Raw genomic sequence first — 26,907 nt, forward strand, 5'->3', positions numbered from 1 at the left:
GGACCAGCTCCTGCGGTTTCTGGGCAGGGGCCTTTGCACAATAAATGCACAATATATGCATTTATGATGGCAATGTTGAGAATCCCCCAAAACACATATTGCACTTCCACCATTTCCTGCCTTTGCGTCCAACATTGTAATAGCTCCTCAGTTGGTCAAGATGGTCAATCCCGCCCATTTTCTTGTTGTAATGTATTACAAGCTCTGGAACAGATACAAGTTCCTACCCCTTTTAAAAACAACTCCAAAACCCTTGCCACTGTCACTTTAGGCCAGGCTGTGTAGTACAATAGTGGGACTTGGGGCAGACACACTCCATGGAAACATAGGCTCCCCTCTCAGGTTTGCTCTCCCTCTTCCTCTTCCTCCTCCTCTCCTTTTGCTTCTTCCTTTCCCTCGTCCTCTTCCTCCTCCTCTCCCTCTTCCTCTCCATGTTCCTCTTCCTCTCCATGTTCCTCTCCTTCCACTCTCCCTCCTCTTCACTCTCCTCTCCTTCACTCTCCTCTTCCTCTCTCCCTCTTCTTCCTCTCTCCCTCCACTCTCCTCTCGCACCACTCCTCCCTCCTCGCTCCACATCTCTATCCCTCCAATCATCTCTAACTCCTCTTCCTCCCCACCTTTTGCTGCTGAGCTCACATCACTCCCTTCCCTTTCACTGATCTAGTGGAACAGAGTAACAGAAGGAGAGGAACAAATAGAATGCAATAGTGGTCAGGAACATAATCTCTCTCTCTTCCTCTCACACGTCTCTCTCTTCCTTCCTCTTTTTCTCAACCATACTCAAACCGTCTTTCTAAGAATGGGTGTCCATAATTCATTGTGTTATACAGTTACAAGCCTCCATTCGATACATACACTTTCTCTCTCTCTCTCTCTCTCTCTCTCTCTCTCGACTCCAACTATTGCTTTGTTGCCTGGCAGACTAACTACATACAGTAGTTTTCCAATGTTAGCTGATTAGTTACAAAGCTGGGACAGTTTCCAAATGAATTGCATCTGTAGAAACAGGATACAACAAGCAACTTGTTAGCTGGCTATGTAAACATATATCCAACTCATCATATGAGCTCCATTGCACGGGCATCTACCCTAACACAACAGCTAAGCTGTCAAATAAAAGGAAAACGAGGCAATGTATAGCCTTTGAATGTCTGCACCTAGCAAACATGACAAACCATAAACTAAGGCCAACAGATAAACACAAATTAGTCAATCCATTTCGGTGGCTAGTTAGATGGTTGTCTGTATGGCTAGCTAGTGAAAGTGACAGCTGAAGTTAAAGCTACAAGAGCACAGCCCAAATTTACCGCTACACACAACTTTTCTTGCCTGACTAGCGTGCTAACTATAGCTAACTATAGCAAGCAGCTTGGGCCGTTTCCATGTGAATTACTTTGGTAGAAACAAGACAAAACAACCAATTACACTGACCAAAAACGAATAAATGGAATATGTAAAGTGTTGGTCCCATGTTTCACGAGCTAAAATAAAAGATCCCAGAAATGTTCCATACAAGGTCATTGGCCACAGATAAAATGACGTCAAATCACATTATATCTACCGTAGCTTTGATTTGACTGACACTTTCAAAATCTTAGCTAGCAAGCTAGCAGTCATTGTCATGAATCAAGTCGATAATCAACTGGAAAATCCTTTTCAGTCCTTGTCATATGAAGAGAAATTATGAAGAGAAATTATAGATAAAACGTATCGGTGCTGATCGGCCGTTGGAGTTAAACATTATGTAACAAGTTGGAAATTGCAAATTCAACAATGAGTTTGGAAGGAATCAGTGGCTAACTGCAAGCATTGCAAAGCAATCACTAGCCTGGTATTCAGTGGAGTGGGTGTGTGGTCCAAGTCTGAGTTAAAGGGCCTCTTTACCTAGCTTAAAAGGATAAACATTCAACATTGGCCATGCTGTCAAGCAGGCATGACTTTTGCTGCATTCAAAACAACTGGAAACTCGGAACTGGAAAATCTCAGACTTCAGTGAGTTCAAGACAACTGGGAACTCAGGAAAAAATGGGATTACATGTTGCCAAAACTCTTAAAGGGACCTAATGGGACTGTCACCTAATGTCCTTGACCCCTGTTTGCTCGGATGATGAAAGTTTTCCGACCAACAGAAAAAAACAACAGACATTTTTTGGGTTGCAGGTTTCCCAGCAAACAGGGGTCGTTCTAAGGACATTAGGTGACAGTCCCGTTAGGTCCCTTTTAAGGGTTTTGGCAAGATGTAATCCCACTGACATTCTGAGAATGTTCTAAGATATTAAAACATGATGTTAACCTCAGGACCATAAGAGGATGTTCAGTACAGGTCCCAGCAGCCCCAATGGATGAAAACCCTAGGCACCTGCAGCAGTTCACCACCAGTTACCCCGTGTCCGGGCCCTACAGACGTGACTGGCGCAGAAACCAGAGCCTCCAAGGAGCAAGATGCTAACTCCATCGGATGCAACAGCCTGGCCCCAGGCGGAGGAACATGCTAGGCCTACTGCACTCACTTAGAACATTCCTGCCGCCAGGGCTAAGGTAACCGATCAGTCATCCCAGCCAAAAGTGTAGTTACTGCATTTTTCCATTGTAGGGCAATGTAATACAGTATACTGTAATATTTACTGTAGTGCTTTTGCAGACATTTCTGTAGTATTTACTATAGTGTTTTTGTTTAATTATCTTTGACATAGAAGTGGAGGCTCTGCTTGAGGAAACCTACTGGTGAAATATTAAAATTGTCCATAACCTGTAGGTAGGTACAATAGGACTGGAATCTGAACAGACAGGTCCAAGCTTCTGCTCTTTCCTATAACCTGTAGGGAACACAATATATGATATATATTTGCCATGCACAGTAGGCTTCTCACTTATGGGTGGCACAAATTGGGATATGGGGGAATGGGCAGGGTGTATGCAAATTAAATACTGTAGTATTTACTATAGTTTAAAAAGTGTTGTGTTTTTGTGGACATTACTGTAGTATTTACTACAGTCTTTTCCCCCCAGATAATACTGTAGTATTTACAGGAGCCAAGTCAGCCAGTGCTCATGGTTCTCACAGGGGAAGTGAAATGATAGGCTACAATGAATTTTCTCATGATGCACGTCGCAGATGACGTAACAATACCCTGAGTGCGTCAGACACGAAACACCAATATAACAACAAAAAGTTCCTTGAATTTTCTTTTGAATTTTCTTTTGCTTGCTCATTATAGGATAGACACTTCTGGTTTCTAGCTGCACACACCGATCAAAGCAGTGAAGCTTGTAGTGAAGAAATAATTAATGGTCAAAACAAGTCATCTTGGGGCGACGGGGAGAGCAGGGTTGCAAAATGCAATCATATCTGTGACGGACCCTCCCTGCTCTGTCTACTGGGTTTTGCTGTGCTTACTTCCTGCAGGAGATTGGTGGGCGGAGTAGGAGAGGTGGGCGGAGCTGGGAGGGTCGTCAGTGCTGATGGGGCACACCTGTGAAAGCTCAGCTGTGGCATAAAGCCACTGAATCCCCATTCAGCAAGAGATTCCTCTCACCTTGCATACCTTTGGTTGTTTTGTTGTGGTTTTGGTAGTTGACACCTAATTTACTGACCTTCATGACTCATCTGATTATTGTTGTGAGTGTTAACTTTACTTATGGAATACATTTGTTTTGTTATTCCTTTACTCAGTGTGTTTTGCCATTGTTACAATCTTGAACAAGGTTGTAACATATCATGCAAATATAGGCCTACCATTTATAAAATTGTCACTTTTTGACTACAGACTAGCTAAAAAATAAGTGAAAATTGACAAATGATGTACATTTTCTGGTAAAGTGGAGGTGCAAAATCATTTTGCACCCCAAAAAGCTGTTTGACTCAGCTCAGTCGTGCCTCATGAAGAGGAAGAACTTTGAAAGTGTTTCTGATTAACCCATAAGCCTCGTCTAAGCCGGGTGGGGGGAGTTCTTCTTGGCTACATGGAATTGTTTAAAGGTCATACTAAGGATAATTTTACTATTTGCTTTTGACCACTTGAAGTATCTCAAAAATATTTGGACTTGTTATTAGCCCATACAAACATATTGAATAACAGATTCACTACAAAATAGCCCCCCCAAAAAAGGAAAATTCTAAAGGAAGTTGGTTCTGAACTATATAAACTCAGCAAAAAAAGAAATGTCCCTTTTTTAGGACCCTGTCTTTTAAAGATAATTCGTAAAAATCCAAATAACTTCAGATCTTCATTGTAAAGGGTTTAAACACTGTTTCCCATGCTTGTCAATGAACCACAAACAATTAATGAACATGCACTTGTGGAACAGTCGTTAAGACACTAACAGCTTACAGACAGTAAGCAATTAACGTCACAGTTAAGACAACTTAAGACACTAAAGAGTGCTTTCTGACTCTGGAAAAACACCAAAAGAAAGCTGCTAAGTGTCCCTGCTCATCTGTGTGAACTTGCCTTAGGCATGTTGCAAGGAAGTGGGAGGACTGCAGATGTGGCCAGGGCAATAACTTGCAATGTCCGTACTGTGAGACGCCTAAGACAGTGCTACAGGGAGACAGGACGGACAGCTGATCATCCTCGCAGTGGCAGACCATGTGTAACAACACCTGCACAGGATCGGTACATCCGAACATCCCAACTGCGGGACAGGTACAGGATGGCAACAACTGCCCGAGTTACACCAGGAATGCACAATCCCTCCATCAGTGCTCAGACTGTCCGCAATAGGCTGAGAGAGGCTGGACTGAGGGCTTGTAGGCTTGTTGTAAGACAGGTCCTCACCAGACATCACCTGCAACAACGTCGCCTATGGGCACAAACCCACTGTCGCTGGACCAGACAGGACTGGCAAAAAGTGCTCTTCACTGACGAGTCGCGGTTTTGTCTCACCAGTGGTGATGGTCGGATTCGTGTTTATCGTCGAAGGAATGAGCGTTACACCGAGGCCTGTACTCTGGAGCGGGATCGATTTGGAGGTGGAGGGTCCGTCATGGGGTGGGGCGGTGTGTCACAGCATCATCAGACTGAGCTTGTTGTCATTGCAGGCAATCTCAACGCTGTGCGTTACAGGGAAGACATCCTCCTCCCTCATGTGGTACCCTTCCTGCAGGCTCATCTTGACATGACCCTCCAGCATGACAATGCCACCAGCCATACTGCTCGTTCTCTGTGTGATTTCCTGCAAGACCGGAATGTCCGTGTTCTGCCATGGCCAGCGAAGAGCCTGGATCTCAATCCCATTGAGCATGTCTGGGACCTGTTGGATCAGAGGGTGAGGGCTAGGGCCATTCCCCCCTGAAATGTCCGGGGACTTGCAGGTACCTTGGTGGAAGAGTGGGGTAATATCTCACAGCAAGAACTGGCAAATCTGATGCAGTCCATGAGGAGATGATGCACTGCAGTACTTAATGCAGCTGGTGGCCACACACAATACTGACTGTTACTTTTGATTTTGACCCCCCCTTTGTTCAGGGACACATTCAATGTATGTTCGTCACATGTCTGTGGAACTTGTTCAGTTCATGTCTCAGTTGTTGAATCTTGTTATGTTCATACAAATATTTATACATTTTAAGTTCGCTGAACATAAACGCAGTTGACAGCGAGAGGACGTTTCTTTTTTTGCTGAGTTTGAGAGATTTTAGAAAGATTTTTTATTTTTATATTTAACCCTTTATTTTTGTCCCTTAACAGTCGAAGCCAGTTGGTTCTACTAATCATTTTCCTATTTTATTTGGAATTTTAAGACCCCTTGAAGTATAAAATAAGTTTTTCTTTTGTGTAGATTTTTTTTTACATTTATTCACCCCCTTTTTTGGTCACTAAAGTCATCCTACAACATACCATACTTCCATTCATTCATTTTTTTCAACTGGTACAAGGGGACCTTCATACAAGTCTTGTGAAGCCTGTGGGTGTCCTAGAGCAGAACAACGTTCGTGAGGGTCTCATCTTTCCACAGTGTACACCTTAGTGTGTTGCCCAAACAGTTCGGATGCCACAGAAGTTGGCAGATCAGCTGTACCAACTTCAGATGAGTCCCAAGATGCTTGTGGGGATCGTAGAGTAAAATGGAGAACATCATCGTGTTCATGAGTCTCATCTTTGGAGTGGTCGGTCAAACCGTTTTGTAGGCCAAATCGTTTGGACGCTACAGACGATTATGTTAGAAGACCGATTTTCAGGATGTCTCATGGTCTGATAAATACCGCTCTAGCTCTGTTACCTTTCACTGCAGATGTTGCACACTAGCTTAAACTGACAGATTATTTATGTGGACTTTTTTTATTATGTTAATTTGATTTCAGCAGGGCGTGGACATGTACTTCAGGGAGTTTTAGTAAACAATGCCATGCTGGTGGGTGGTACCATTCAAAATAAAACTGAAATACAGAAAAAGTCCCCATTTTGGATTTCCCACTTCAAGCCCAAATATACCGTACTTTGACTAAAACGATGACTTATTGATTTCAATCATTGTGGAACATCATGGGTAAACTCTGTGGGGTATACTTCTATTAAAGCTATATCTACTCAGGGATTTCGAAAACTAGTCAGCTTCAGTTAGCTTCTCCTTCCAGCTCAGGCTTCTTCCGTACTACGATGGTGGATATTGCTCGTCCGCCTGCTGCTAACTCTAGCAGGCTTGTAAGTGCACGTACATGTGGCTAGGTGAACACCAAACTCTTCATTGAGACACGGCTGAAACATCAAGCCATGGGCGAGTCAGTGCCACATTTTAATTGGTGCATAAATCAAAATGAAATGAAAGTTATCTTAGAAATTCAGCAGGCTATGGTGTGAAATACGCTTGTTGAAGTGCCGTCTTTAAATCAAATCGTATTGTTGGTCACGTACACATATTTTGCAGATGCTATCGCAGGTGCAGGGAAATGCTTATGTTTCTAGCCTCTAGCTCAACCAGTGCAGTAATACCTAACAATACAAAACAATACACACACAAATCACCCCCCCCCCCAAAAAAAAAAATATATAAAGAAATTAAGAAATATCTTAATGAGCAATATATAAAAATGTATATACTGGTGTGTATAGACAGTATGGACATAGAAAATGTGTGTACAGCAGAAGTTGTGTACAGCAATAGTTACAGGGCCTTCAGAAAGTATTTATACCCTTGACTTATTCCACATTTTGTTGTTACAGCCTGAATAAATACAAACAAATCTCATCCATCTACACACAATACCCCATACTGACAAAGACAAAACATGTTTTTAGAAATGTTTGCTAATTTATTGAACATTTAATACAGAAATAACTATTTTGCATAAGTATTCATACCCCTGAGTCAATACATTGTAGAAGCACGTTCGGTGGCGATTACAGCTTTGAGTCGTCTTGGGTATGTCTGTATCAGCATTTCACATCTGGATTTGGGGATGTTCTCAGATTCTTCCTTGCAGATTTTCCTCAAGCTCTAGTAAATTTGATGGGGAGCAGCAGTGAACAACAATCTTCGTCTTTCCACAGATTTTCAATGGGATCCAAGTCTGGGCTTTGGCTGAGCCACTCAAGGTCCTTCACATTCTTGTTCTGAAGCCATTCCAGCGTTGTTTTGGCTGTATGCTTGGAGTCATTGTCCTGTTTGAACATAAATCTTAGGCCCAGTCTGAGGTCGTTTGCACTCTGAAGCAGATTCTCATCAAGGATTTGCCTGTATTTGGCCCATTCATTATTCTTTCTATACTTACCAGTCTCCCAGTCCCTACCACTGAAAAGCATCCCCATAGCATCATGCTTCAAGGTGAGGACACTATATATACAAAAGTATAGCATCAGTCAAAAGTTTGGACACACCTACTCATTCAAGGGTATTTCTTTATTTCTACTCTTTTCTACATTGTAGAATAATAGTGAAGACAAACTATGAAATAACACATATGGAATCATGTAGTAAGCAAATCAAAATATAATTAGATTCTTGAAAGTGGCCACCCTTTGCCTTGATGACGGCTTTGCACACTCCTGGCATTCTCTCAACCAGCTTCACCTGGAATGCTTTTCCGACAGCTTTGAAGGAGTTCCCACATATGCTGAGCACTTGTTAGCTGCTTTTCCTTCACTCTGCGGTCCAACACATTCCAAACCATCTCAATTGGGTTGAGGTCAGGTGATATGACGCACGCCAGCACTCCATCACTCTCCTCCCTGGTCAAATAGCCCTTACACAGCTTGGAGGTGTGTTTTGGGTCATTGTCCTGTTGAAAAACAAATGATAGTCAAACTAGCGCAAACCAGATGGCATGGCAAATCGCTACAGAATGCTGTGGTAGCCTTGCTGGTTAAGAGTGTCTTGAATTCTAAATAAATCACAGGCAGTGTCACCAGCAACGCAGCCCATACAATCACACCTCCTCCTCCATGCTTCATGGTGGGAACCACACATGCAGAGATCATCCGTTCACTTACTCTACGTCTCACAAAGACACGGCGGTTGGAACCAGAAATCTCGAATTTGGACTCATCAGACCAAAGGACAGGTTTCCACCGGTCTAATGTCCGTTGCTGGTGTTTCTGGGCCCAAGCAAGTCGTCTTCTTATTATTGTTGGTATCCTTCTTTGTAGCAATTCGACCATGAAGGCCTGATTCACGCAGTCTCCTCTGAACAGTTGAGATGTGTCTGTTACTTGAACTACATGAAGCATGTATTTGAGCTGCAATCTGAGGTGCAGTTAACTCTAATGAACTTATCCTCTGCAGCATAGGTAACTCTGGGTCTTCCTTTCCGGTGGCGGTCCTCATGAGAGCCAGTTTCATCATAGCACTTGATGGTTTTTGCGACTGCACTTGACATTCTTGACAAGTTCTTGACATTTTCCGGATTGACTGACCTTCATGTCTTAAAGTAGTGATGGACTTTCATTTCTATTTGCTTATTTGAGCTGTTCTTCCCATAATATTGACTTTTACCAAATATGGCTATCTTCTGTATACCACCCCTACCTTGTCACAACACAACTGATTGGCTCAAAAGCATTAAGGAAAGAAAGTCCACAAATGAACTTTTAACAAGGAACACCTGTTAATTGAAATGCATTCCAGGTGACTACCTCATGAAGCTGGTTGAGAGAATGCCGAGAGTGTGCAAAGCTGTCGTCAAGGCAAAGGGTGGCTACTTTGAAGAATCTCAAACAGAAAATATATTTTGATTTGTTCAACACTTTTTTGGTTACTACGTGATACCATATGTGTTATTTCATAGTTTTGATGTCTTCACTATTATTCTACAATGTAGAAAATTGTAAACATAAAGAAAAATCCTCGACTGAGTAGGTGTCCAAACTTTTGACTGGTACTGTATATCCATACAAACTATCAATAACGACATTTAAATAAACTAAATCAGCCTGCTTTTCTAACAACATTCTAATCAGGTCCCTACACAGGCTCAGAAGGATCCTGTGAGGGCGAAACATTTTCTGGTGACAGTAGTCCTTGCAGTGCTCCTGCCATGATGTCTTGGAGGCCCAAAAACTTCTCGGCTGCAGATATATTGATGTCCAGATTCTTGGACTTCTTGGACAGTATAATGAATAACTGTGGCTATAAAGTCAACAAAATCCACCTTCACAATAAGTGTATCCAGATCACTTGATTGACGTAAAACATTTGCAACTGGTTGTGATGTATCCCCCACCATATCTCCTTCAGCACTGTGGCCTCTTACCCCTTCACATAGGATATTTGCTGTATAGCCCCGATCCTTGACACCTCAACCTCTTTCACCGTATTGAACCTTTATTTAGCTAGGCAAGTCAGTTAGAAACTATTTCTTATTTCCAATAACAGCCTAGTGGCAGAACAACAGATTTTTATCTTGGCAGCTTGGGAATTTGATCAAGCAACCTTTCGGTTACTGGCCCAACGCTTTAACCACTAGGCTACCTTCTGCCCCTAACAGGGCACTCAGTCAATTCTGGAATATGGTCCCAACCACAGTGGCAACTGTTACATTCAGAGACTTCAATAACCTATTCCTTCCGTCTGCAATCACTTGACACCGGTGCAAAATGTATACACTTCTTGTATTGCATCGGGTTTTGCACAAACATTCTCACGTCGAATCTAATATCTCCCAGCTTTACATAGGTTGGTAGATACACTTAATCAAACATCAATAATATAGATAAACTTTGCACCTTCTTCCCATTCTAGACTGAACAAAAATATAAATGCAACATGCAACAATTTCAAAGATTTCACTGAGTACAGTTTATAGAAGGAAATCTGTCAATTGAAATAAATAAATGAGGCACTAATCTATGGATTTCACATATGCATCTGTTGGTCACAGATACCTTAAAAAGTAGGGGTGTGGATCAGAAAACCAGCCAGTATCTGGTGTGACCACCATTTGCCTCATGCAGCGCGACACATCTCCTTCGCATAAAGTTGATCGGGCTGTTGATTGTGTCTAGTGGAAAGTTGTCCCACTCCTCTTCAATGGCTGTGTGAAGTTGCTGGATATTGGCGGGAACTGGAACACGCTTTTGTACACGTAGATCCAGAGCATCCCAAACATGCTCAATGGGTGACATGTCTGGTGAGTATACAGGCCATGAAAGAACTGGGACATTTTCAGCTTCTGGGAATTGTGTACAGATCCTTGCGACATGGGGCTGTTTATTATCATTCTGAAACATGAGGTGATGGTGGCGGATGAATGGCACTACAATGGGCCTCAGGATCTCGTCACGTTATCTCTGTGCGTTCAAATTGCCATGGATAAAATGCTGTTGTGTTCGTTGTCCGTAGCTTATGCCTGTCCATACCATAACCCCACCGCCACCATGGGACACTGTTCACAATGTTGACATCAGCAACCCGCTCGCCAACACAATGCTAAACACACTGTCTGCCATGGTTACATGTGGTCTGTGGTTGTGAAGCCTGTTGGATGTACTGCCAAATTCTCTAAAATCTCAAAGCCTCGGCTTATGGTAGAGAAATGAACATTAAATTCTCTGGCAACAGCTCTGGTGCACACTCCCTCAAAACTTGAGATGTATGTGGCATTGTGTTCGACAAAATTGCACATTTTAGAGTGGCCTTTCATTGTCCCCAGCACAAGGTGCACCTGTGTAATGATCACGCTGTTTAATCAGCTTCTTGATATGTCACACCGCCAGGTGGATGGATTATCTTGGCAAAGGAGAAATGCTCACTAACACATGTAATAAAATTTGTGCACCAGATTTGAGCAAAAATGTGAGCTTTTTGTGTGTATGGAACATTTCTGGGATCTTTTATTTCAGCTCATGACACATGGGACCAACACTTTATATATTGTGTTCATGTTTGTTCAGTGTAGATACAGGTCAAGCGACGTGCATGAACTACATCCTGGAATTTTTGGCCTAAGATATTGATTATCAATGTCCAATGGGACTCCAGAGAACACCTTTAACCGGTGCCCTGCTCTGAAAATCAAAGCAGTCCACGTCATGCTTTTTAGAAAGACACGATATCAACACCATACCATTCCTGGTTACTTTGACTGCATCAACTTTAACCAGCGCCGCCTTCACCATCCTTGTGAAAAGGGTTTCCCAAATGAGCATCCTTATCCAAAAAACGTACTCAAACAACCAACGATTCATCACTCATTTTCCACAACAATTTTAGCTATTTTTGTTCCCTTCTTGGACTTTACTGTTATCCACTTTATCACTAACTATACTTGACACGCTTTGTTTCAAACAACACTTCCGCTATCTCAACCATTTCCCATTCTTCCAACGATTACATAACTTCTTCTTCTACTGAAATGCACTGTCAAGTGTGGGTCCTTAGACCAGTGTGTTTCTATTAAAATCATGTCCAAACAATTGAATTGGTCACAGGTGGACTCCAAGTTGTAGAGACATCTCAAGGATGATCAAAGGTAAATGGATGCACCTGAGCTCAAATTGGAGTGTCATAGCAAAGGGGTGTGAATACTTATGCAAGTGAGATATTTCTGTATTTCATTTTCAATGCATTTGCAAACATTTCTAAAAACATGTTTTAACTTTGTCATTATTGTGTGTAGATGGGTGAGAAAAAACTATTCAATCCATTTTGAATTCAGGCTGTAACCTAACAAAATGTGGAGTAAGTCAGGGGGTATGAATACTTTCTGAAGGCTGAGCTTTGAATTGAATACGGTATATACACTACCTTTCAAAAGTTTGGGGTCACTTAAATGTCCTTGTTTTTGAAAGAAAAGCAATTGTTTTGTCCAATAAAATTGATCAGAAATACTGTGTAGACATTGTTAATGTTGTAAATTACTTTTGTAGCTGGAAACGGCCAATTCTTTTTTTTAATGGAATATCTACATAGGCGTACAGAGGCCCATTATCAGCAACCATCACTCCAGTGTTCCAATGGCATGTTGTTAACTAATCCAAGTTGATCATTTTTAAAGGCTAATTGATCATTAGAAAACCCTTTTGCAATTATGTTAGCACAGCTGAAAACTTGTTCTGATTAAAGAAGTAATACAACTGGCCTTATTTAGACTAGTTGAGTATCTGGAGCATCAGCATTTGTGGGATGCTGGCCTTCTAGACAGAGTTGCAAAGAAAAAGCCATATCTCAGACTGGCCAATAAAAAGAAAAGATTAATATGGGGGAAAAGAACACAGACACTGGACAGAGGAACTCTGCCTAGAGGGCCAGCATACCAGAGTCTCCTCTTCACTGTTGACATTGAGACTGGTGTTGTGCAGGTACTATTTAATGAAGCTGCCATTTGAGGACTTGTGAGGCGTCTGTTTCTCAAACTAGACACTCTAATGTACCTGTCCTCTTTCTCAGTTGTGCACCTGGGCCTCCCACTCCTCTTTATATTCCGGTTAGAGCCCGTTTGCGCTGTTCTATGACGGGAGTAGTACACAGTGTTGTACGAGATCTTCAGTTTCTTGGCAATTTCTCGCATGGAATAGCCTTCATTTCTCAGAACAAGTATAGACTGACGAGTTTCAGAAGAAAGTCTTTGTTTCTGGCCATTTTTCAGTCTCAACCGCTTCCCCTTCTTCCAACAATTACATAACTTCTTCTTCTGAAATGCTATGTCAACTGTGGAACCTTATATAGACAGGTGTGTTTCTTTCAAAATCATGTGCATACAATTTAATTGGTCACAGGTGAAGTCCAATCAAGTTGTAGTGACATCTCAAGGATGATCAAAGGAAACTGGATGCACCTAACTTTCAAAATACAGAAATCATCCCCGTATGATGCATTTCGCATCATATGATGCAAATTGCAGCTTAATATGATGCTAAATTAATCATAATGGGATGATTTCTGTATACATATCTTGAAAACTTGATTTGCTGACAAGCAAAACATTTTGGGACTATGTCAACAATGGACTAATGAAACAAATACCAAAATATATTTTTTGTGTGTAGTTTTCCTTTATGTACTTTACACCACTGCTTCTGAGGTGTTTGCCAATGCCTGATGGGCATGGCAGTGTAGATCAGCTCCAGGCCCCGCAACACAGATACTGGTCATGAAGGGGCCCGACTTCGTCTACCATATTCGACCCAGCTCCTATATCACAGAGGGAGGGAGAGAAATACTGATACAAAATACAGTCATGGAAGCCAACATTAAATACACAGTTGAACATAGCCAATCAAAGATCCTGATTCACTGCTAATTCACATAGGAGATGTGCCAGCATGGCACTGACTGGGGCCCATTGGCACAGTGGAAAGGGGCCTATTCTTACAACATACAAGACACACACATACACACAGCACTGATTACATTATCAATGGTAGTTGGGTGAATTCCGGCAGGACAGATAGTATTTTGACAATTGACCAGATCAAATATGACCAACCCGATTCAAGTGTCCTCCATTACTCTGAAGTGGGACTGGTGTCTGGCCACTGCCTCAACCTCAGCCTTCTGGAACAGCTCCTGATATGGTTGAGGGGTTCCCACAACGCTGCGCTGAACAACAAAATCCACCAGGTTTGGATATACAATATCACTCAAACATATAACGACAAAAATAACTTTCTCTAATTTGGAAGTAATTTTTATGCTAATAGAGGGACTATAACTACAGAATAGATTCAGGCCGGTGACACTGACACCGTTACTATGCACCTAGCTGTGTACGTTGCTGAATGCTTGCTGACACGTTTTGTTATTTGCTATTTGTAGTAGACAAGTGCCATCCTTGATTTATTTTTTGCCTGGAAAATATGCTATAAACTTTTATGAGAACAGGCATGTTGTTTTGGCTTAGCAGGCGAAGCCCCGAATGCTAGCTACCCACTAGGCGCACACTGGTTGAACAAACATGGAATCGACGTTGAGTGGATGTCTGTGCCCAGTGGGTAGTCAGCCACCTAACTTGCAAATCCGTGTTAGCTATCAATATCTTTGTCCGAGTTTAAATTAGTTGGCTATCTAGCCAGTTCGAGTTGAAACGTTGTTGAAAGGAAGCTGGCTACATCCTGATTAGTTGGCAAGCTGGTATCCAATGCCTGCCCTGTACTGACCCTAAATGCAAATAGGCTACAGTTAGCAAGGTAGCTAGACAACGTGAGCTATGTGCATCTTCATCTTTTTATCTTCTTTGTACTTTTACCCCCTTTTCTCCCCAATTTGTAGATACAGTCTTAACCCATCGCTGCAACTTATCTATGAACTCGGGAGAGACGAAGGTCGAGAGCCATGCGTCCTCCGAAACACAACCCTACCAAGCCGCACAGCTTTTTGATTCACTGCTCGCTTAACCCGGAAGCCAGCTGCACCAATGTGTCGGAGGAAACACCGTCCAGGTGGCGATCGAAGTCAGCTTGCAAGTGCCCGGCCCGCTACAAGGAGTCGCTAGAAGGCGATGAGACAAAGGTAATCACGGCAGGCCAAACTCTCTCCTAACCTGGACAACGCTAGGCCAATTGTGCGCCTCTTCATGGGTCTCCCGGGCACGGCCGGCTGTGACACAGCCTGGGATCGAACTCGGGTCTGTAGTGACGCCTCAAGCCGCAGTGCCTTAGATCGCTGCGCCACTCGGTAGGCCCGCACATCTTCATCTGACATGCTACATCACATTACGCGTTAGTTGATGTATTTAGCTAGCTACAGTATCATTCCACTTTCATCTGTGATTTCATTGCTAGCCTGGCTCACTAGCATCCTCAAATAATGTTATATAACCAAAATTAGTTACTAGCTAGCTAGTACCAGCTATCTAATTAGCTAACGTACTCACAAACACCAGTCACAGAAGTTAACGCATCGGATGTAATACATTCCTGGCCATATTGTTGAAATGCATTGGGAGTTTACACCAACTTTATGGAAGCCCATTTTCACTCCTATTTGCTGAGCCAAATGTGCGTGCATTGCAGCCATATGCAGACTTGACAACATTGTCCACATAGCAGTTGGCGACGGACCACAAAGTGTTTCTGGGAAATTGTGCATCATTGGCAAAAGTGGGCATATTAGTAACCCATACCCAATCCTCCAGTAAATTGTGATGTACTCACTTACAAAACTATGTTCCTCAAAAGGGGACGCAATTTTAGCGAGAGGGAGTGGATCTAACTTCACTGGGTCTCAACTCGTTTGGTACTTCAACACCTCTTTCTCTCTTCATTGCTGCAGTGAATAGGAAAAGTCACCCCGTGCGCGCTGTCAGAGTCCAAGCATAACGATAGCGGATAATTTTAACATGATGGGATTTAACCGAAGACATATGGAGCTCTGCAAATGAGTTTACCATGCAGCGAACAACAATCTGATTGTGGAATAACACTTTCGAGAGAGTGACGAAAAGTTTACAAATCGGAATGGGATTCTACGGAGGCAAATATGTAAATTATACCGGTATGCAAAGAGAAAAGTAAGAAGAAAAAACCTGGACTCTTGTAATTCACAATGATATGACTTTATAGATTTTTTTTTATTCAGAGCTTGAAATGTAGAGCACATTCAGTGATTAATTCTTCTTCAGAACATTCAACATGAGAAATATTTTATTTCAGAAAATTCGAGTCATTGCTAGGAAGTCACAGTCAACTGAACATTGTTGTCTTCACATGTTACTTCTTTCTCAAACTCAATTCAATAAACTGTATTTAGCATCAAGGAATGGCCGTTAAAATGGACAGTGATGGAAAATTACCCAATCGTCATACTTGCGTAAAGATGCCTTATTAATAGAAAATGTCTCAAGTAAAAGTGAAAGTAACCTAGTAAAATACTACGTGAGAAAAATTTTAAAAGTACTTGTTTTGAAATATACTTAAAAATCAAAAGTAAAATGGAATTGCTCAAATATACTTAAGTATCAAAAGTGAAAGTACAAATAATTTTTAATTCCTCATATTAATCAAACAAGATGGCGCCATTTGTTAAATATATGTTTTTATTTACGGAAAGCAAGGGACACACCAACACTCCGACATAATTTACAAACGAAGCATGTGTGTTTAGTGAGTCTGCCAGATCCCTTGACCCTTTTCCTGTCCTGCTAAGCCTTCAAAATGTAACGAGTACTTTTGGGTGTCAGGGAAAATGTATGGAGTAAAAAGTTAATGACTTTCTTTAGGAATGTAGTGAAGTAAAAGTTGTAAAAAATATGAATAGTAAAGTACAGAAACCCCCAAAACCTACTTAAGAAGTACTTTAAAGTATTTTTACTTAAGTAATTTACACCACTGCGTATGGAGTTGGTCCCCCCTTTGCTGCCACTCATCTGGGAAGGCTTTCCACTAGATGTTGGAACATTGCTGCAGGGACTTGCATCCATTCATCCACAAGAGGATTGGTGAGGTCGGCACTGATATTGGGCGATTAGGCCTGGCTCACTTGGTGTTCCAATTCATCCCAAAGGTGTTCGGTGGGGTTGAGGTCAGGTCTCTGTGCTGGCCAGTCAAGTTCTTCCACACTGATCTCGACAAACCATTTCTGTATGGACCTCGCTTTGTGCACTGGGGCATTGTCATGCTGAAACAGGAAACGGCCCTCCCAAACTGTTGCCACAAAGTTGGAAGCACAAAATGTCTAGAATATCATTGTATGCTGTAGCGTTCCCTTCACTGGAACTAAGGGGCCTAGCCCGAACCATGAAAAACAGCCCCAGACCATTATTCCTCCTACACCAAACTTTACAGTTCCTCATTCCAGAGAACGCGTTTCCACTGCTCCAGAATCCAATGGTGGCGAGCTTTACACCACTCCAGCCGATGCTTGGCATTGCACATGATGATCTCAGGCTTGTGTGCGGCTGCTCGGCCATGGAAACCCATTTCATGAAACTCCCAACAAACAGTTATTGTGCTGAAGTTGCTTCCAGAGGCAATTTGGAACTTGTTACTGAGTGTTGCAACCGAGGACAGACAATTTTTTACGCGCTACGTGCTTCAGCATTAGGCGGTCCCATTCTGTGAGCTTGTGTTGCCTACCACTTCACAGCTGAGCCGTTGTTGCTCCTAGACGTTTCCACTTCATAATAACAGCACAGTTGACCGGGTCAGCTCTAGCAGGGCAGAAATTTTATGAACTGACTTGTTGGAAAGGTGGCATCCTATGATGGTGCCACGTTGATAGTCACTAAGCTCTTCAGTAAGGCCATTCTTGTGCCAATATTTGTCTATGGCGATTGCATGGCTGTGTGCTCGATTTTATACACCTGTAGGCAACGGGTGTGGGTGAAATAGCCAAATCCACAAATTTAAAGGGTGGTCCACATACTTTTGTATATATAGTGTATTGTAGTGATTCAGGAGTAATATTACATCAGAATAATATGCCCCACCAACATTAGGCAACTATTCTGAAAACCCAAACTCAAATTGCTGAAATAAGTAAATTAAATCAATGATTTTCAGTAGGTATGAGGTACCCCTTGTGGTCATTGAATGTCCCATGGATAACTTCCTTTCAGAACCAAATAATAGGAATATTTTCTGAACGTTCCCTAAAGCACATCAAATATCTTATTATAACGTTATACTGCGACCAAACCAGGACCTGTACTGAATGTCCTCTTATTGTCCAGAGTTTAACGTCATGTTCTATTGTTCCTAAAATGTTCTTAGAATGCCAGTGGGATAATGTCTTGCCGAAACCCTTAAAGGGACCTAATGGGAACATTGTCCTTAGGATGTCCCTGTTTGTTGGGAAGATCCCTTTCAATGTGCCATTCAATCTCATAAAACGTTTCAGAAAAAGTCTGTGTTGTTACCCTTTAAAGAGGAGGGTGCTGGAGTATTGAAAACAGGGATGCCAAAAATCGTTACCGCTATCTCTTTGAGATTTCTTTTTGTATTACTTGTTAACAAAATGAATTTGTTTGCATACAATATAGCTCAGTATTTGTATTATTGATACATTTATACAGTCTTTTTTCTCAAGTGTGCCAATAATTTCTGACCTTACTGTACATTTTAACTCTCCAGGCTCTGGTTTTAGAACAATCTTTTCAGGATGTTACGAGACCTCCACACCATTTCCTGAGCGAGGTGATTTTTTTTTTTACAGGATTATATATTTCACTTTTAAGTAGTCTAAGCAATAGAACAAATAACTAGCTGAGCACGGTTATCAAACATATTGTAAAAAATGGATTAAGTTAAATCCTTACGAGTTTTTTGCATGATTGCATGCGTGAACTGACTTGTTTCTTTTTTTCTGATTATTGTTCTTTTGTATCACCACAGAATGAAAATAAGATTTGCCTTTCCAAGCAGACTGCAGAAGAAGAATATCATTTCTTCTTTATCATTGCTGCTGGTGATCTGTGCCTTCCTGCTACTCTTCCTAAAGTTCACTGTTAAATACAGCATTACCATTGAAACCTATGGGTCTACCGCAGGCTACAATGATGTTGAGCTGCTCCATCGCTACAACATTGACTGCAATGCCATCTATAACATGGAGCCGGCCGAGTTGGGGAAGTCGCTGGTCATCAGAAAACAGGTGGTGGTGGAAGAGCAGGACAAAAGCTTGGTCAACCTGACCTCCAACTGCCCGCGATACCTCCGCTCCCGGGGTTATGGAGCTGTCCAGGTGTCTGAGGAGGAGCAGGCCTTCCCCCTGGCCTACTCACTGGTGGTCCACAAGTCTGCCTCCATGGTGGAGAAGATCCTCAGGGCCGTCTACACCCCTAACAACATCTACTGTATCCACTACGACCTGAAGTCATCAGAACTGTTCAGAGAGTCCATGGAGGGTCTGGCACGCTGTCTGCCCAACGTCTTCATCGCCTCTAAGCTGGAGGCAGTGACGTACGCCAGCATCAGCCGCCTCAATGCTGACCTCAACTGCCTGTCTGACCTTATAGGGTCAAAGGTCAAGTGGAGGTATGTCATCAACCTGTGCGGTCAGGACTTTCCCCTGCGCTCCAACATAGAGCTGGTTGCTGACCTGAAGAAGCTCCGGGGGGGTAACATGATGGAGACAAGTCGCCCCAGCGAATTGAAGAAGCAGCGTTTCTCCTTCCACCACGAGCTGCAGAAAGCGTCATTCGAATACCACCAGCTGCCGGTGAAAACCAACAAGGCCAAGGGGCCTCCGCCGCACGGCATACAGATGTTCATCGGCAGCGCGTACTTTGTGCTCTCGCGGGAGTTTGTCACTTATATGAACACGTCTGCGCTGGCCAGGGACTTCCTGGTGTGGTCAAACGACACCTACTCCCCAGACGAACACTTCTGGGCCACGCTGACACGGGTGCCGGGTGTGCCAGGTGAGGTGTCACGGGCCCAGGCCGACATCACAGACCTGATGAGCAAGACCAGGCTGGTGAAGTGGAACTACCTGGAGGGACCGCTTTACCCATCATGCACAGGGAAACACGTCCGCAGTGTGTGTATCTATGGGGCGGGGGAGCTGCGCTGGCTACTGAACTACGGCAGCTGGTTCGCTAATAAGGTGGACGACAAAGTTGATCCGGTCCTTATCCAATGTCTTGACGATATATTACAGGAGAAACAGAGACTCTTGGTCAAGGCTATGAAGTCACAACAAAAGATTCCCTCCTCTGTGTTAGCAGTTGATGTTATTCTTCAATAATACAAACTCCAAAGCAAATCAGGGGGAGAAAAATGTATTTATTTGAGAAGGACAAATCATAGATGTTATGCTGGGAGGTAGATGTTCAGTCTCCCCTGTCCTCAGCTTTTCTCAACAGAACAAAGGAACAGGATGCCATTGATAACCCCCCACCCTAGCCTGGGGTTGACCAATCAGAAGTCCTTGCAGTACAACTGGGCCAATGGCCAAATAACAAGTATCCTGCTCCAGACTCAATGTACAGACCAATGAAAACGTGGCACACATAGCTCTGAGTCCAGGACTGACATTACACAGATTCTAAACAGCTGTTGAACTGAAGACCTACTATTTACATTGACAATTCCCTATTGATCGTTAATTCTAGTACTCTCGTCCTCTCATCCTCTGCGCTGTGTATTTATTTTCAAAATATTCTTATACCTGGAAAAGGTTAAATAAATGGATGATTGATTATTAATGGGTTAATTCATGTTGGAATATGGACCTTTTGTAATGCTGTTTTTGACAGCACCATTTTTGTATTTTTAAAGACTTTTGTTTTTGAGTTGATCATGTCCGAGATTCAATTGATGTGACAGTGCTTTATGGTATGTATGATAGTGGAATGCTTGATGAGATAGTGGAATGCTGGATGAGATAAACTTGGGTATCTATGTTAGGGTTATACTCTCATTTTGCAACTTGAGACTTGAAGTGGGGAATGTTTGTGATAGTCTGACCTTTATGTAATATGGATTAGGTTAACCAGGGTGTAGCCTTGGCTCCCAGGGTGAAAGCATGTGAAAACCAGGGTATGATGACTACAGTATGTATACTGACTTCAGAAAGTATTCACATCCCTTGACATTTTCCAGAAATTGTTGTGTTACATCCTGAATTTAAAATAGATTACATTGAGATTTTGTGTGACTGGCCTACACACAATACCCCATAATATCAATTCATGTTTTTAGAAATATTAATTTACATAAGTATTCACACCCCTGAGTCATACATGTAAGGATCACCGTTGACAGCAATTACAGCCGTTACTCTTTCTAGGTAAGTCTCTAAGAGCTTTGCACACCTTGATTGTACACTATTTGCCCATTTTGTAATTAATAACTTCACCATGCTCGAATGAATATTCAATGCCAGCTCTTTTTTTATTTTGACCCATCTACCAATAGGTACCCTTCTTTGCGAGGCATTGGAAAACCTAGCTGGTCTTTGTGGCTGAATCTGTGTTTGAAATGCACTGCTCGACTGAGGGATGTTACAGATAATTGTATTTGTGTGGTACAGAGATTAGGTACCGGTAGTCATTCATGAATCATGGGAAACACTATTATTGCACACAGAGTGAGTCCATTCAACTTATTATGTGACTTGTTAAGCACATTTTTACTCCTGAACCTATGTAAGCTTGACATAACAAAGGGGTTCAATACTCATAAGACATTTCAGTTTTTAAATGAGAAAGTGAAAGTTGTATGTATCAGTTCATTAGTCCAGACATGAAGGTCTTTCAGACTTTATAGCATTCCCAGAAAGCATGCATTATTGAGTCATTATTTATTTTACACGTGATGACATGCTACTGCCTTTGTGCTGTAGAATTTGTGAATTTTGAAACTTGTAAAATGATTGTATACGTTAGTTTATACTGGATTAAGCGTATAGTTTCGTTAACTGTAATTTTGTTAGCTATGCTACAACTTTCCCTCCATCTTGTGCCAACATCAGTTATTTTTAAGTCTTGGTTCCAATAGTAAAAACAATTTTCTAAGAGAGTTGTCAGTTGGATATGCTCTCTGCAATGTTTTGTATGTCTTCCCCTGACTCAAATAAGATTCCCTCAAGGTTGCTCTGATGTCCAAAATATTTCAAATTGAAATTTTAAGGTGCATATATTCCAAAATTACTTTTTCATTCTGTCATGGAAATACATGTATTTCCTGTTACCAAGTCATTTACAATTTCTATGTCTTTAGTTTTCCATGTGGACCAATTTATCAATGATTTCTGAAAAGCTATCCAAGGATTGTTCTATAAGGTTGTTTTTAGGGAGAGATATTGAAAATAGACACATAAGGTTTCTGGGGATGAGCATGCCATCTTCAATATGTAGTTATTGTTCCTCTTTAGTGCAATATGTCACAAGTAAAAGCCTTGGATAGCGAGTTTCCAAATCTGGAAGGTTTAAAGAATGTATTTTGTGGGGTAATGCCATTCTAATAAGGTTTATTCTACCTGTAATATTTAACAGAAGATTTGTCACGATCGTCTAAAGGAGTAGACCAAGGTGCAGCGTACTTAGAGTTCCACATGTTTAATAAATAAGAAACTCACCAAAAACAATACAGAAGAAAACGAAACGTGACGTTCTGGGCTGCTCACAGGGAGCTACACAAAAACAAGATCCCACAACTAAAGGTGGAAAAAAGGGCTGCCTAAATATGATTCCTAATCAGAGACAACGATAGACAGCTGCCTCTGATTAGGAACCATAGTCGGCTCAACACAAATAAATATAAACCATAGAATGCCCACGCCACACCCTGACCTAACAACCTAGAGAAATAAACCGTCTCTCTCAGGTCAGGGCGTGATAAGATTATTCCATTTTAATTAGATCTGCTTTCATGTTGAGTAATGGAAAAAAAGTTATCTTTAGCTATTTGTTTGTAGTCATGTATTAAGCATCCTAAGTATTTCATATAAGCGTTATTTTTCTTAATTTCCTCTCTCACATGTTCAAACTGTCAAGACGGTTCTCCCGAGTGGTGCAGCGATCTAAGGCACTGCATCTCAATGCTAGAGGCAACACTACAGACCCTGATTCCAGGTTGTATCACAACCGGCCGTCGTACAATCGGCCCAGGGTCATCCGGGTTAGGGTTTGGCCGGGTTGGCCGTCATTGTAAATAAGAAATTGTTCTTAACTGCCTTGCCTAGTTCAATAAATAAAATATGGACCTAAATAAATGAACCCCTAGCTTATCAGTTGCCTGCTGATTGCATTAATACAAGTACCTACAAGGGAGTAAAATGAGTGTGTATTTAATGGTGAATTAGAGGATTAACAGGGGAAATGTAATCTCTGGAACAATAGTTTCACCCCCCCTTACCAGTTGGCTAAAGTTACCTTTACAAACATAGTAAAGACACTAACGATCACACATGATCGCTCCTATTAGTAGTGAAACAACCTCTTTTACTAGGTTTTCCAATCTTAGTCCATGGCAGCAGAATTTCAAAAATTATTAGAAACAATCAATCAACTTACACATTGTGAAATTATTATGTGAAGCATCTAATGATGCTGAAGGTAGCAGACATTTTGTCTCCTTCGTTTTTTTCACTCGTCATTGAATAGAAGTCTGGTTTTAACTGGTTGTATGTTCAAAAACCTGTAGGTCAAAATGTTGTAGAATATGGGTATTTTCTGAGACTGTAGGTTTTTGTTTCCTACCAATATACAGTACAGTATAGTGTTGTCATCACGGTTTCATATTTCCCCGGTATTTTACCAATGTTCCATCCCTAGAAGAAATCACTTTTTTAATGTGGTATTGTCATTCTAAAGCATTTGGTTAGAGCTTTAATCAGCATGAACATTCAAGCCCGATGCTACCTGAGTCTGATGAGCCATTTAATTGAAATACATTTCATGAGCCAAAGCTCAAAAAAGCCCAAATGGTTGTCCTGTTATCCAATACATATAATAATTTGTAGGCTGATGAATAGCTATTAGTATAAGAAAGTCAAGAACCCAGTTACACAAGGAGGGCTTCAGACCCAGGGCCCCCAAGCTTAGTGATAAGTTTAGAGGGCTCTATGGTGAGCTGTAGTCGTTGAACAGCATTCTCACGTGGGCATTCCTCTTGTCCAGGTGGCATAGGGCAGTGTGCAGTGCAACAGCGATTGCATCGTCCGTGGATCTGTTGGGCGGTATGCAAATTGTAGTGGGTCTAGGTTGTCGGGCAAGGTGGAGGTTATAGTCCTTGACTAGCCTCTCAAAGCACTTCATCCTGACAGAGGATAGTGCAATGGGGTGGTCATTTAGTTCAGTTACCTTAGCTTGCTTGGTTACAGGCACTATGGTGGACATCTTGAAGCAAGTGGGGACAACAGACTGGAATGGGGAGAGGTTGAATATATCCGTAAACACCCCAGCCAGCTGGTCTGCGCATGCACTGAGGACGCAGCTTGGTATGCCGTCCAGGCTGGTAGCTTTGCGAGGGTTAAAACACTTGAAAGCCCTACTCACGTCGGCCTCAGAGATCGGGAGCCTGCAGTCCTCATGAGCAGCGGGGGGCCCACAACGGCGGCTCTGTGTTGTTTTCCTCAAAGCAGGAGAAGAATGTGTTAAGTTTGTCTGGGAGTTAGGCTTTGTGTGTCCACAATATGGTTGGTTTTTCCTTTATAATCTGTGATTTTCTGAAGTCCCTGCCACATGCGTCTCGTATCTGAGCCATTGAATTGCCACTCTTTTTTTGTCCCTGTAATGTCTTTTTGCCTATTTGATTGACTTAGAGGTTGTAGCTGGTCTGTTAGTTCTCATCCATGTTCCTGGTCACCTTACAGTTGCCTGCATTTATCCCGGGAAATGGGAGAGGGTTTGGGCAGGAAATCTCAGTAAATCTTGGTAACCTGGTTCCCGCTATTCTCATAGGATACCCTATAGTCCTCTGGGAGGCGTGGGAACTTGGGAACAGCCCTTGATATAGCAGTTTCTGTTACTGTAAGACTTTTAAAGATCAGGGTGAGTTTAGGCAGGCTTCCAACAACGTGAAAAAGTTGTTACAATGTGTGTGTGTGTGTGTGTGTGTGTGTGTGTGTTGCTTTTCATTGTTAGGGAGTGAGTTCTGCATTCTCAACCCTTTGCCAATTTGGCATTCCCATACATTCCCATACGATATCAGGATGTGCCCCTCATTGTTTGATTTTTGGGTGAGAGGTACATGACCTATGCTATGTTGGCATTGCCTGACGTCTCACCCTGAATTGAATTCCCTGCACTCTATCGATTGGTCCATACATCAGTCTGAACCTGCCATCCTAGAAGTTGTTTGTGCTGAAGTCAAAGTAGCATCGCTTTCTGGGACCATTCAGAATGGTCGGAATGTGTTTGTATTCTAAAAGAGTACGGAAGGAAAGCAAATCCAGACTCCTCATGGAAAATAAACATTAGTGGGCGCAGAATTTGACTGGAGTGAAGTGTATGGGTAGCCAGGCAATTGATGGCATACAGTTTGCATAAGTATTTGTTGTAGCTTACAGGCAAAACGAAGGTAATTATTTACCTTAAACAAACGTGTGTACATAGCATACAGTAGCACATAATGTACAAAGATTAACAGTTGGGTTGTCATGCCCTGACCATAGAGAGCCCTTTTATTTCTCTATTTTGGTTAGGTCAGGGTGTGATTTGCGTGGGCATTCGAGATTTTGTAGTTCTATGTTCCATTCTATGTTTTCTATTTCTTTGTTGTTTGGCGAGTATGGTTCCTAATCAGAGGCAGCTGTCTATCGTTGTCTCTGATTGGGAATTATACTTAGGCAGCCCTTTATCCCACTTTCAGTTGTGGGATCTTGTTTTTGTACAGCTCAGTAAAGCCTGCAGAACGTGACATTCGTTTTCTTTTGTTTGTTGTTTTGATTTAGTGTTCTGAGTTACAATAAAGATTAATATGAGCACTTACCACGCCGCACCTTGGTCACCTCATTACGACGAACGCCACATGGGTCAATATCACTAAAAGTGTTATTTTCTGTCCTCAAGATAAATCATTTAAAATTGTATATAAAAAATATACACTAGATCAAATTTCAGAAGGATCCTTATGTGTGTATGCCTTCATGATAATAGAAGCGTAATGACATAGACTTCAAAGTACATTTTATTTCAGTGGAAGGAGGCAATTTTTCAATGTCCCAAGTGCTGCTCAATAAAAAAAAAAATGTAAGTAGGAAAGTCAGTTAACAACAAATTCTTATTTACAATGACGACCTTGTCAGTTCAGGGATTTGATCTAGCAACCTTTCGGTTACTGGCTCTAACCACTAGGCTACCTGCCACCCCAATCAACTTCAATGAGAATAATTAGGAATAAAATGATACATTTAAAAAAATATTTCATAATTTTCAAATTTTCTTCATTAAATGTTATCTAATGTATAGTATTTCTATGTTAAATGCTGCACTTTTTATAAGAATATTCACGAATATTGACTATTTTCTGTACGTCCTTTAACCGTAATCCCTAACCATAACCCATAACCCTAATCCCGATCTCCTTAACTTTATCTCTGACTCTACCCCTTGAATCCTAACCATGCATTTAATGTGTTTTCGGCAACGCCAGCAAGGGGAACGAATTAGGGGAAAAAACAAACAGAAGACTCCAAAAAGAGAGAGAGCATTTAAAATCAGAAGTGGCAAAGGAGAGGGGGAAAAAAGAAAAATACAGGAAGAGGTGTGCAAGGATTAGGGGAGAACAGGCATCTGTATCGGCTCGTTCGATAGTCAAAGCATTGCTGAGACGTCAGAATGTGACATCACCTATTAAGAGGGCTCTTCTCTTTCGCACATCTCTCATTAAAGATTTCAAAACAAAATACAGAAATGCATGGAAACAGAAGAACAAGCAAATCATTGCAAAAGTGACCTCTGTAAATATACTGAAGAAGTATGCCCAGACGGTGTTGGGCTTTTCAAATAAGAGAGTGAAGTTGGAAGCGGACCTTTGCTCTTTTTTTACGAGGAAGGGAAGCAGAACAGAAACAGAAATCAAAAGGAAAGTGAAGGATGTCTTTCTCCGTGATGATGATGATGTAAGACCGGCCGGAAACAAACCGTCA

General features: G+C 41.8%; 1 protein-coding gene and 1 long non-coding RNA gene across 2 annotated transcripts; one reads left to right on the forward strand and one right to left on the reverse strand.

Moving 5' to 3' along the window:
- Window positions 1-13,260: 13,260 nt before the first annotated feature.
- On the reverse strand, window positions 13,261-15,649 carry LOC106562154 (uncharacterized). The gene is made up of 3 exons (XR_001318986.3): window positions 15,528-15,649; window positions 13,862-13,974; window positions 13,261-13,566 (listed from the first exon to the last, which is right to left on the reverse strand). It is a non-coding gene; the product is annotated as an uncharacterized LOC106562154 (long non-coding RNA).
- LOC106562139 (beta-1,3-galactosyl-O-glycosyl-glycoprotein beta-1,6-N-acetylglucosaminyltransferase 4) lies at window positions 15,605-25,755 on the forward strand. Its single transcript, XM_014126785.3, has 3 exons — window positions 15,605-15,883; window positions 18,444-18,506; window positions 18,705-25,755. Exon 3 carries the CDS (start codon window positions 18,706-18,708, stop codon window positions 20,056-20,058), a length of 1,353 nt encoding a protein of 450 aa, XP_013982260.2. The 5' UTR covers window positions 15,605-15,883; window positions 18,444-18,506; window position 18,705; the 3' UTR covers window positions 20,059-25,755.
- The last annotated feature ends 1,152 nt before the right edge of the window (window positions 25,756-26,907 follow it).

The sequence above is a fragment of the Salmo salar genome, chromosome 01, assembly GCF_965601325.2.
Source record: "Salmo salar chromosome 01, fSalSal1, whole genome shotgun sequence".
NCBI lineage: Eukaryota > Metazoa > Chordata > Actinopteri > Salmoniformes > Salmonidae > Salmo > Salmo salar.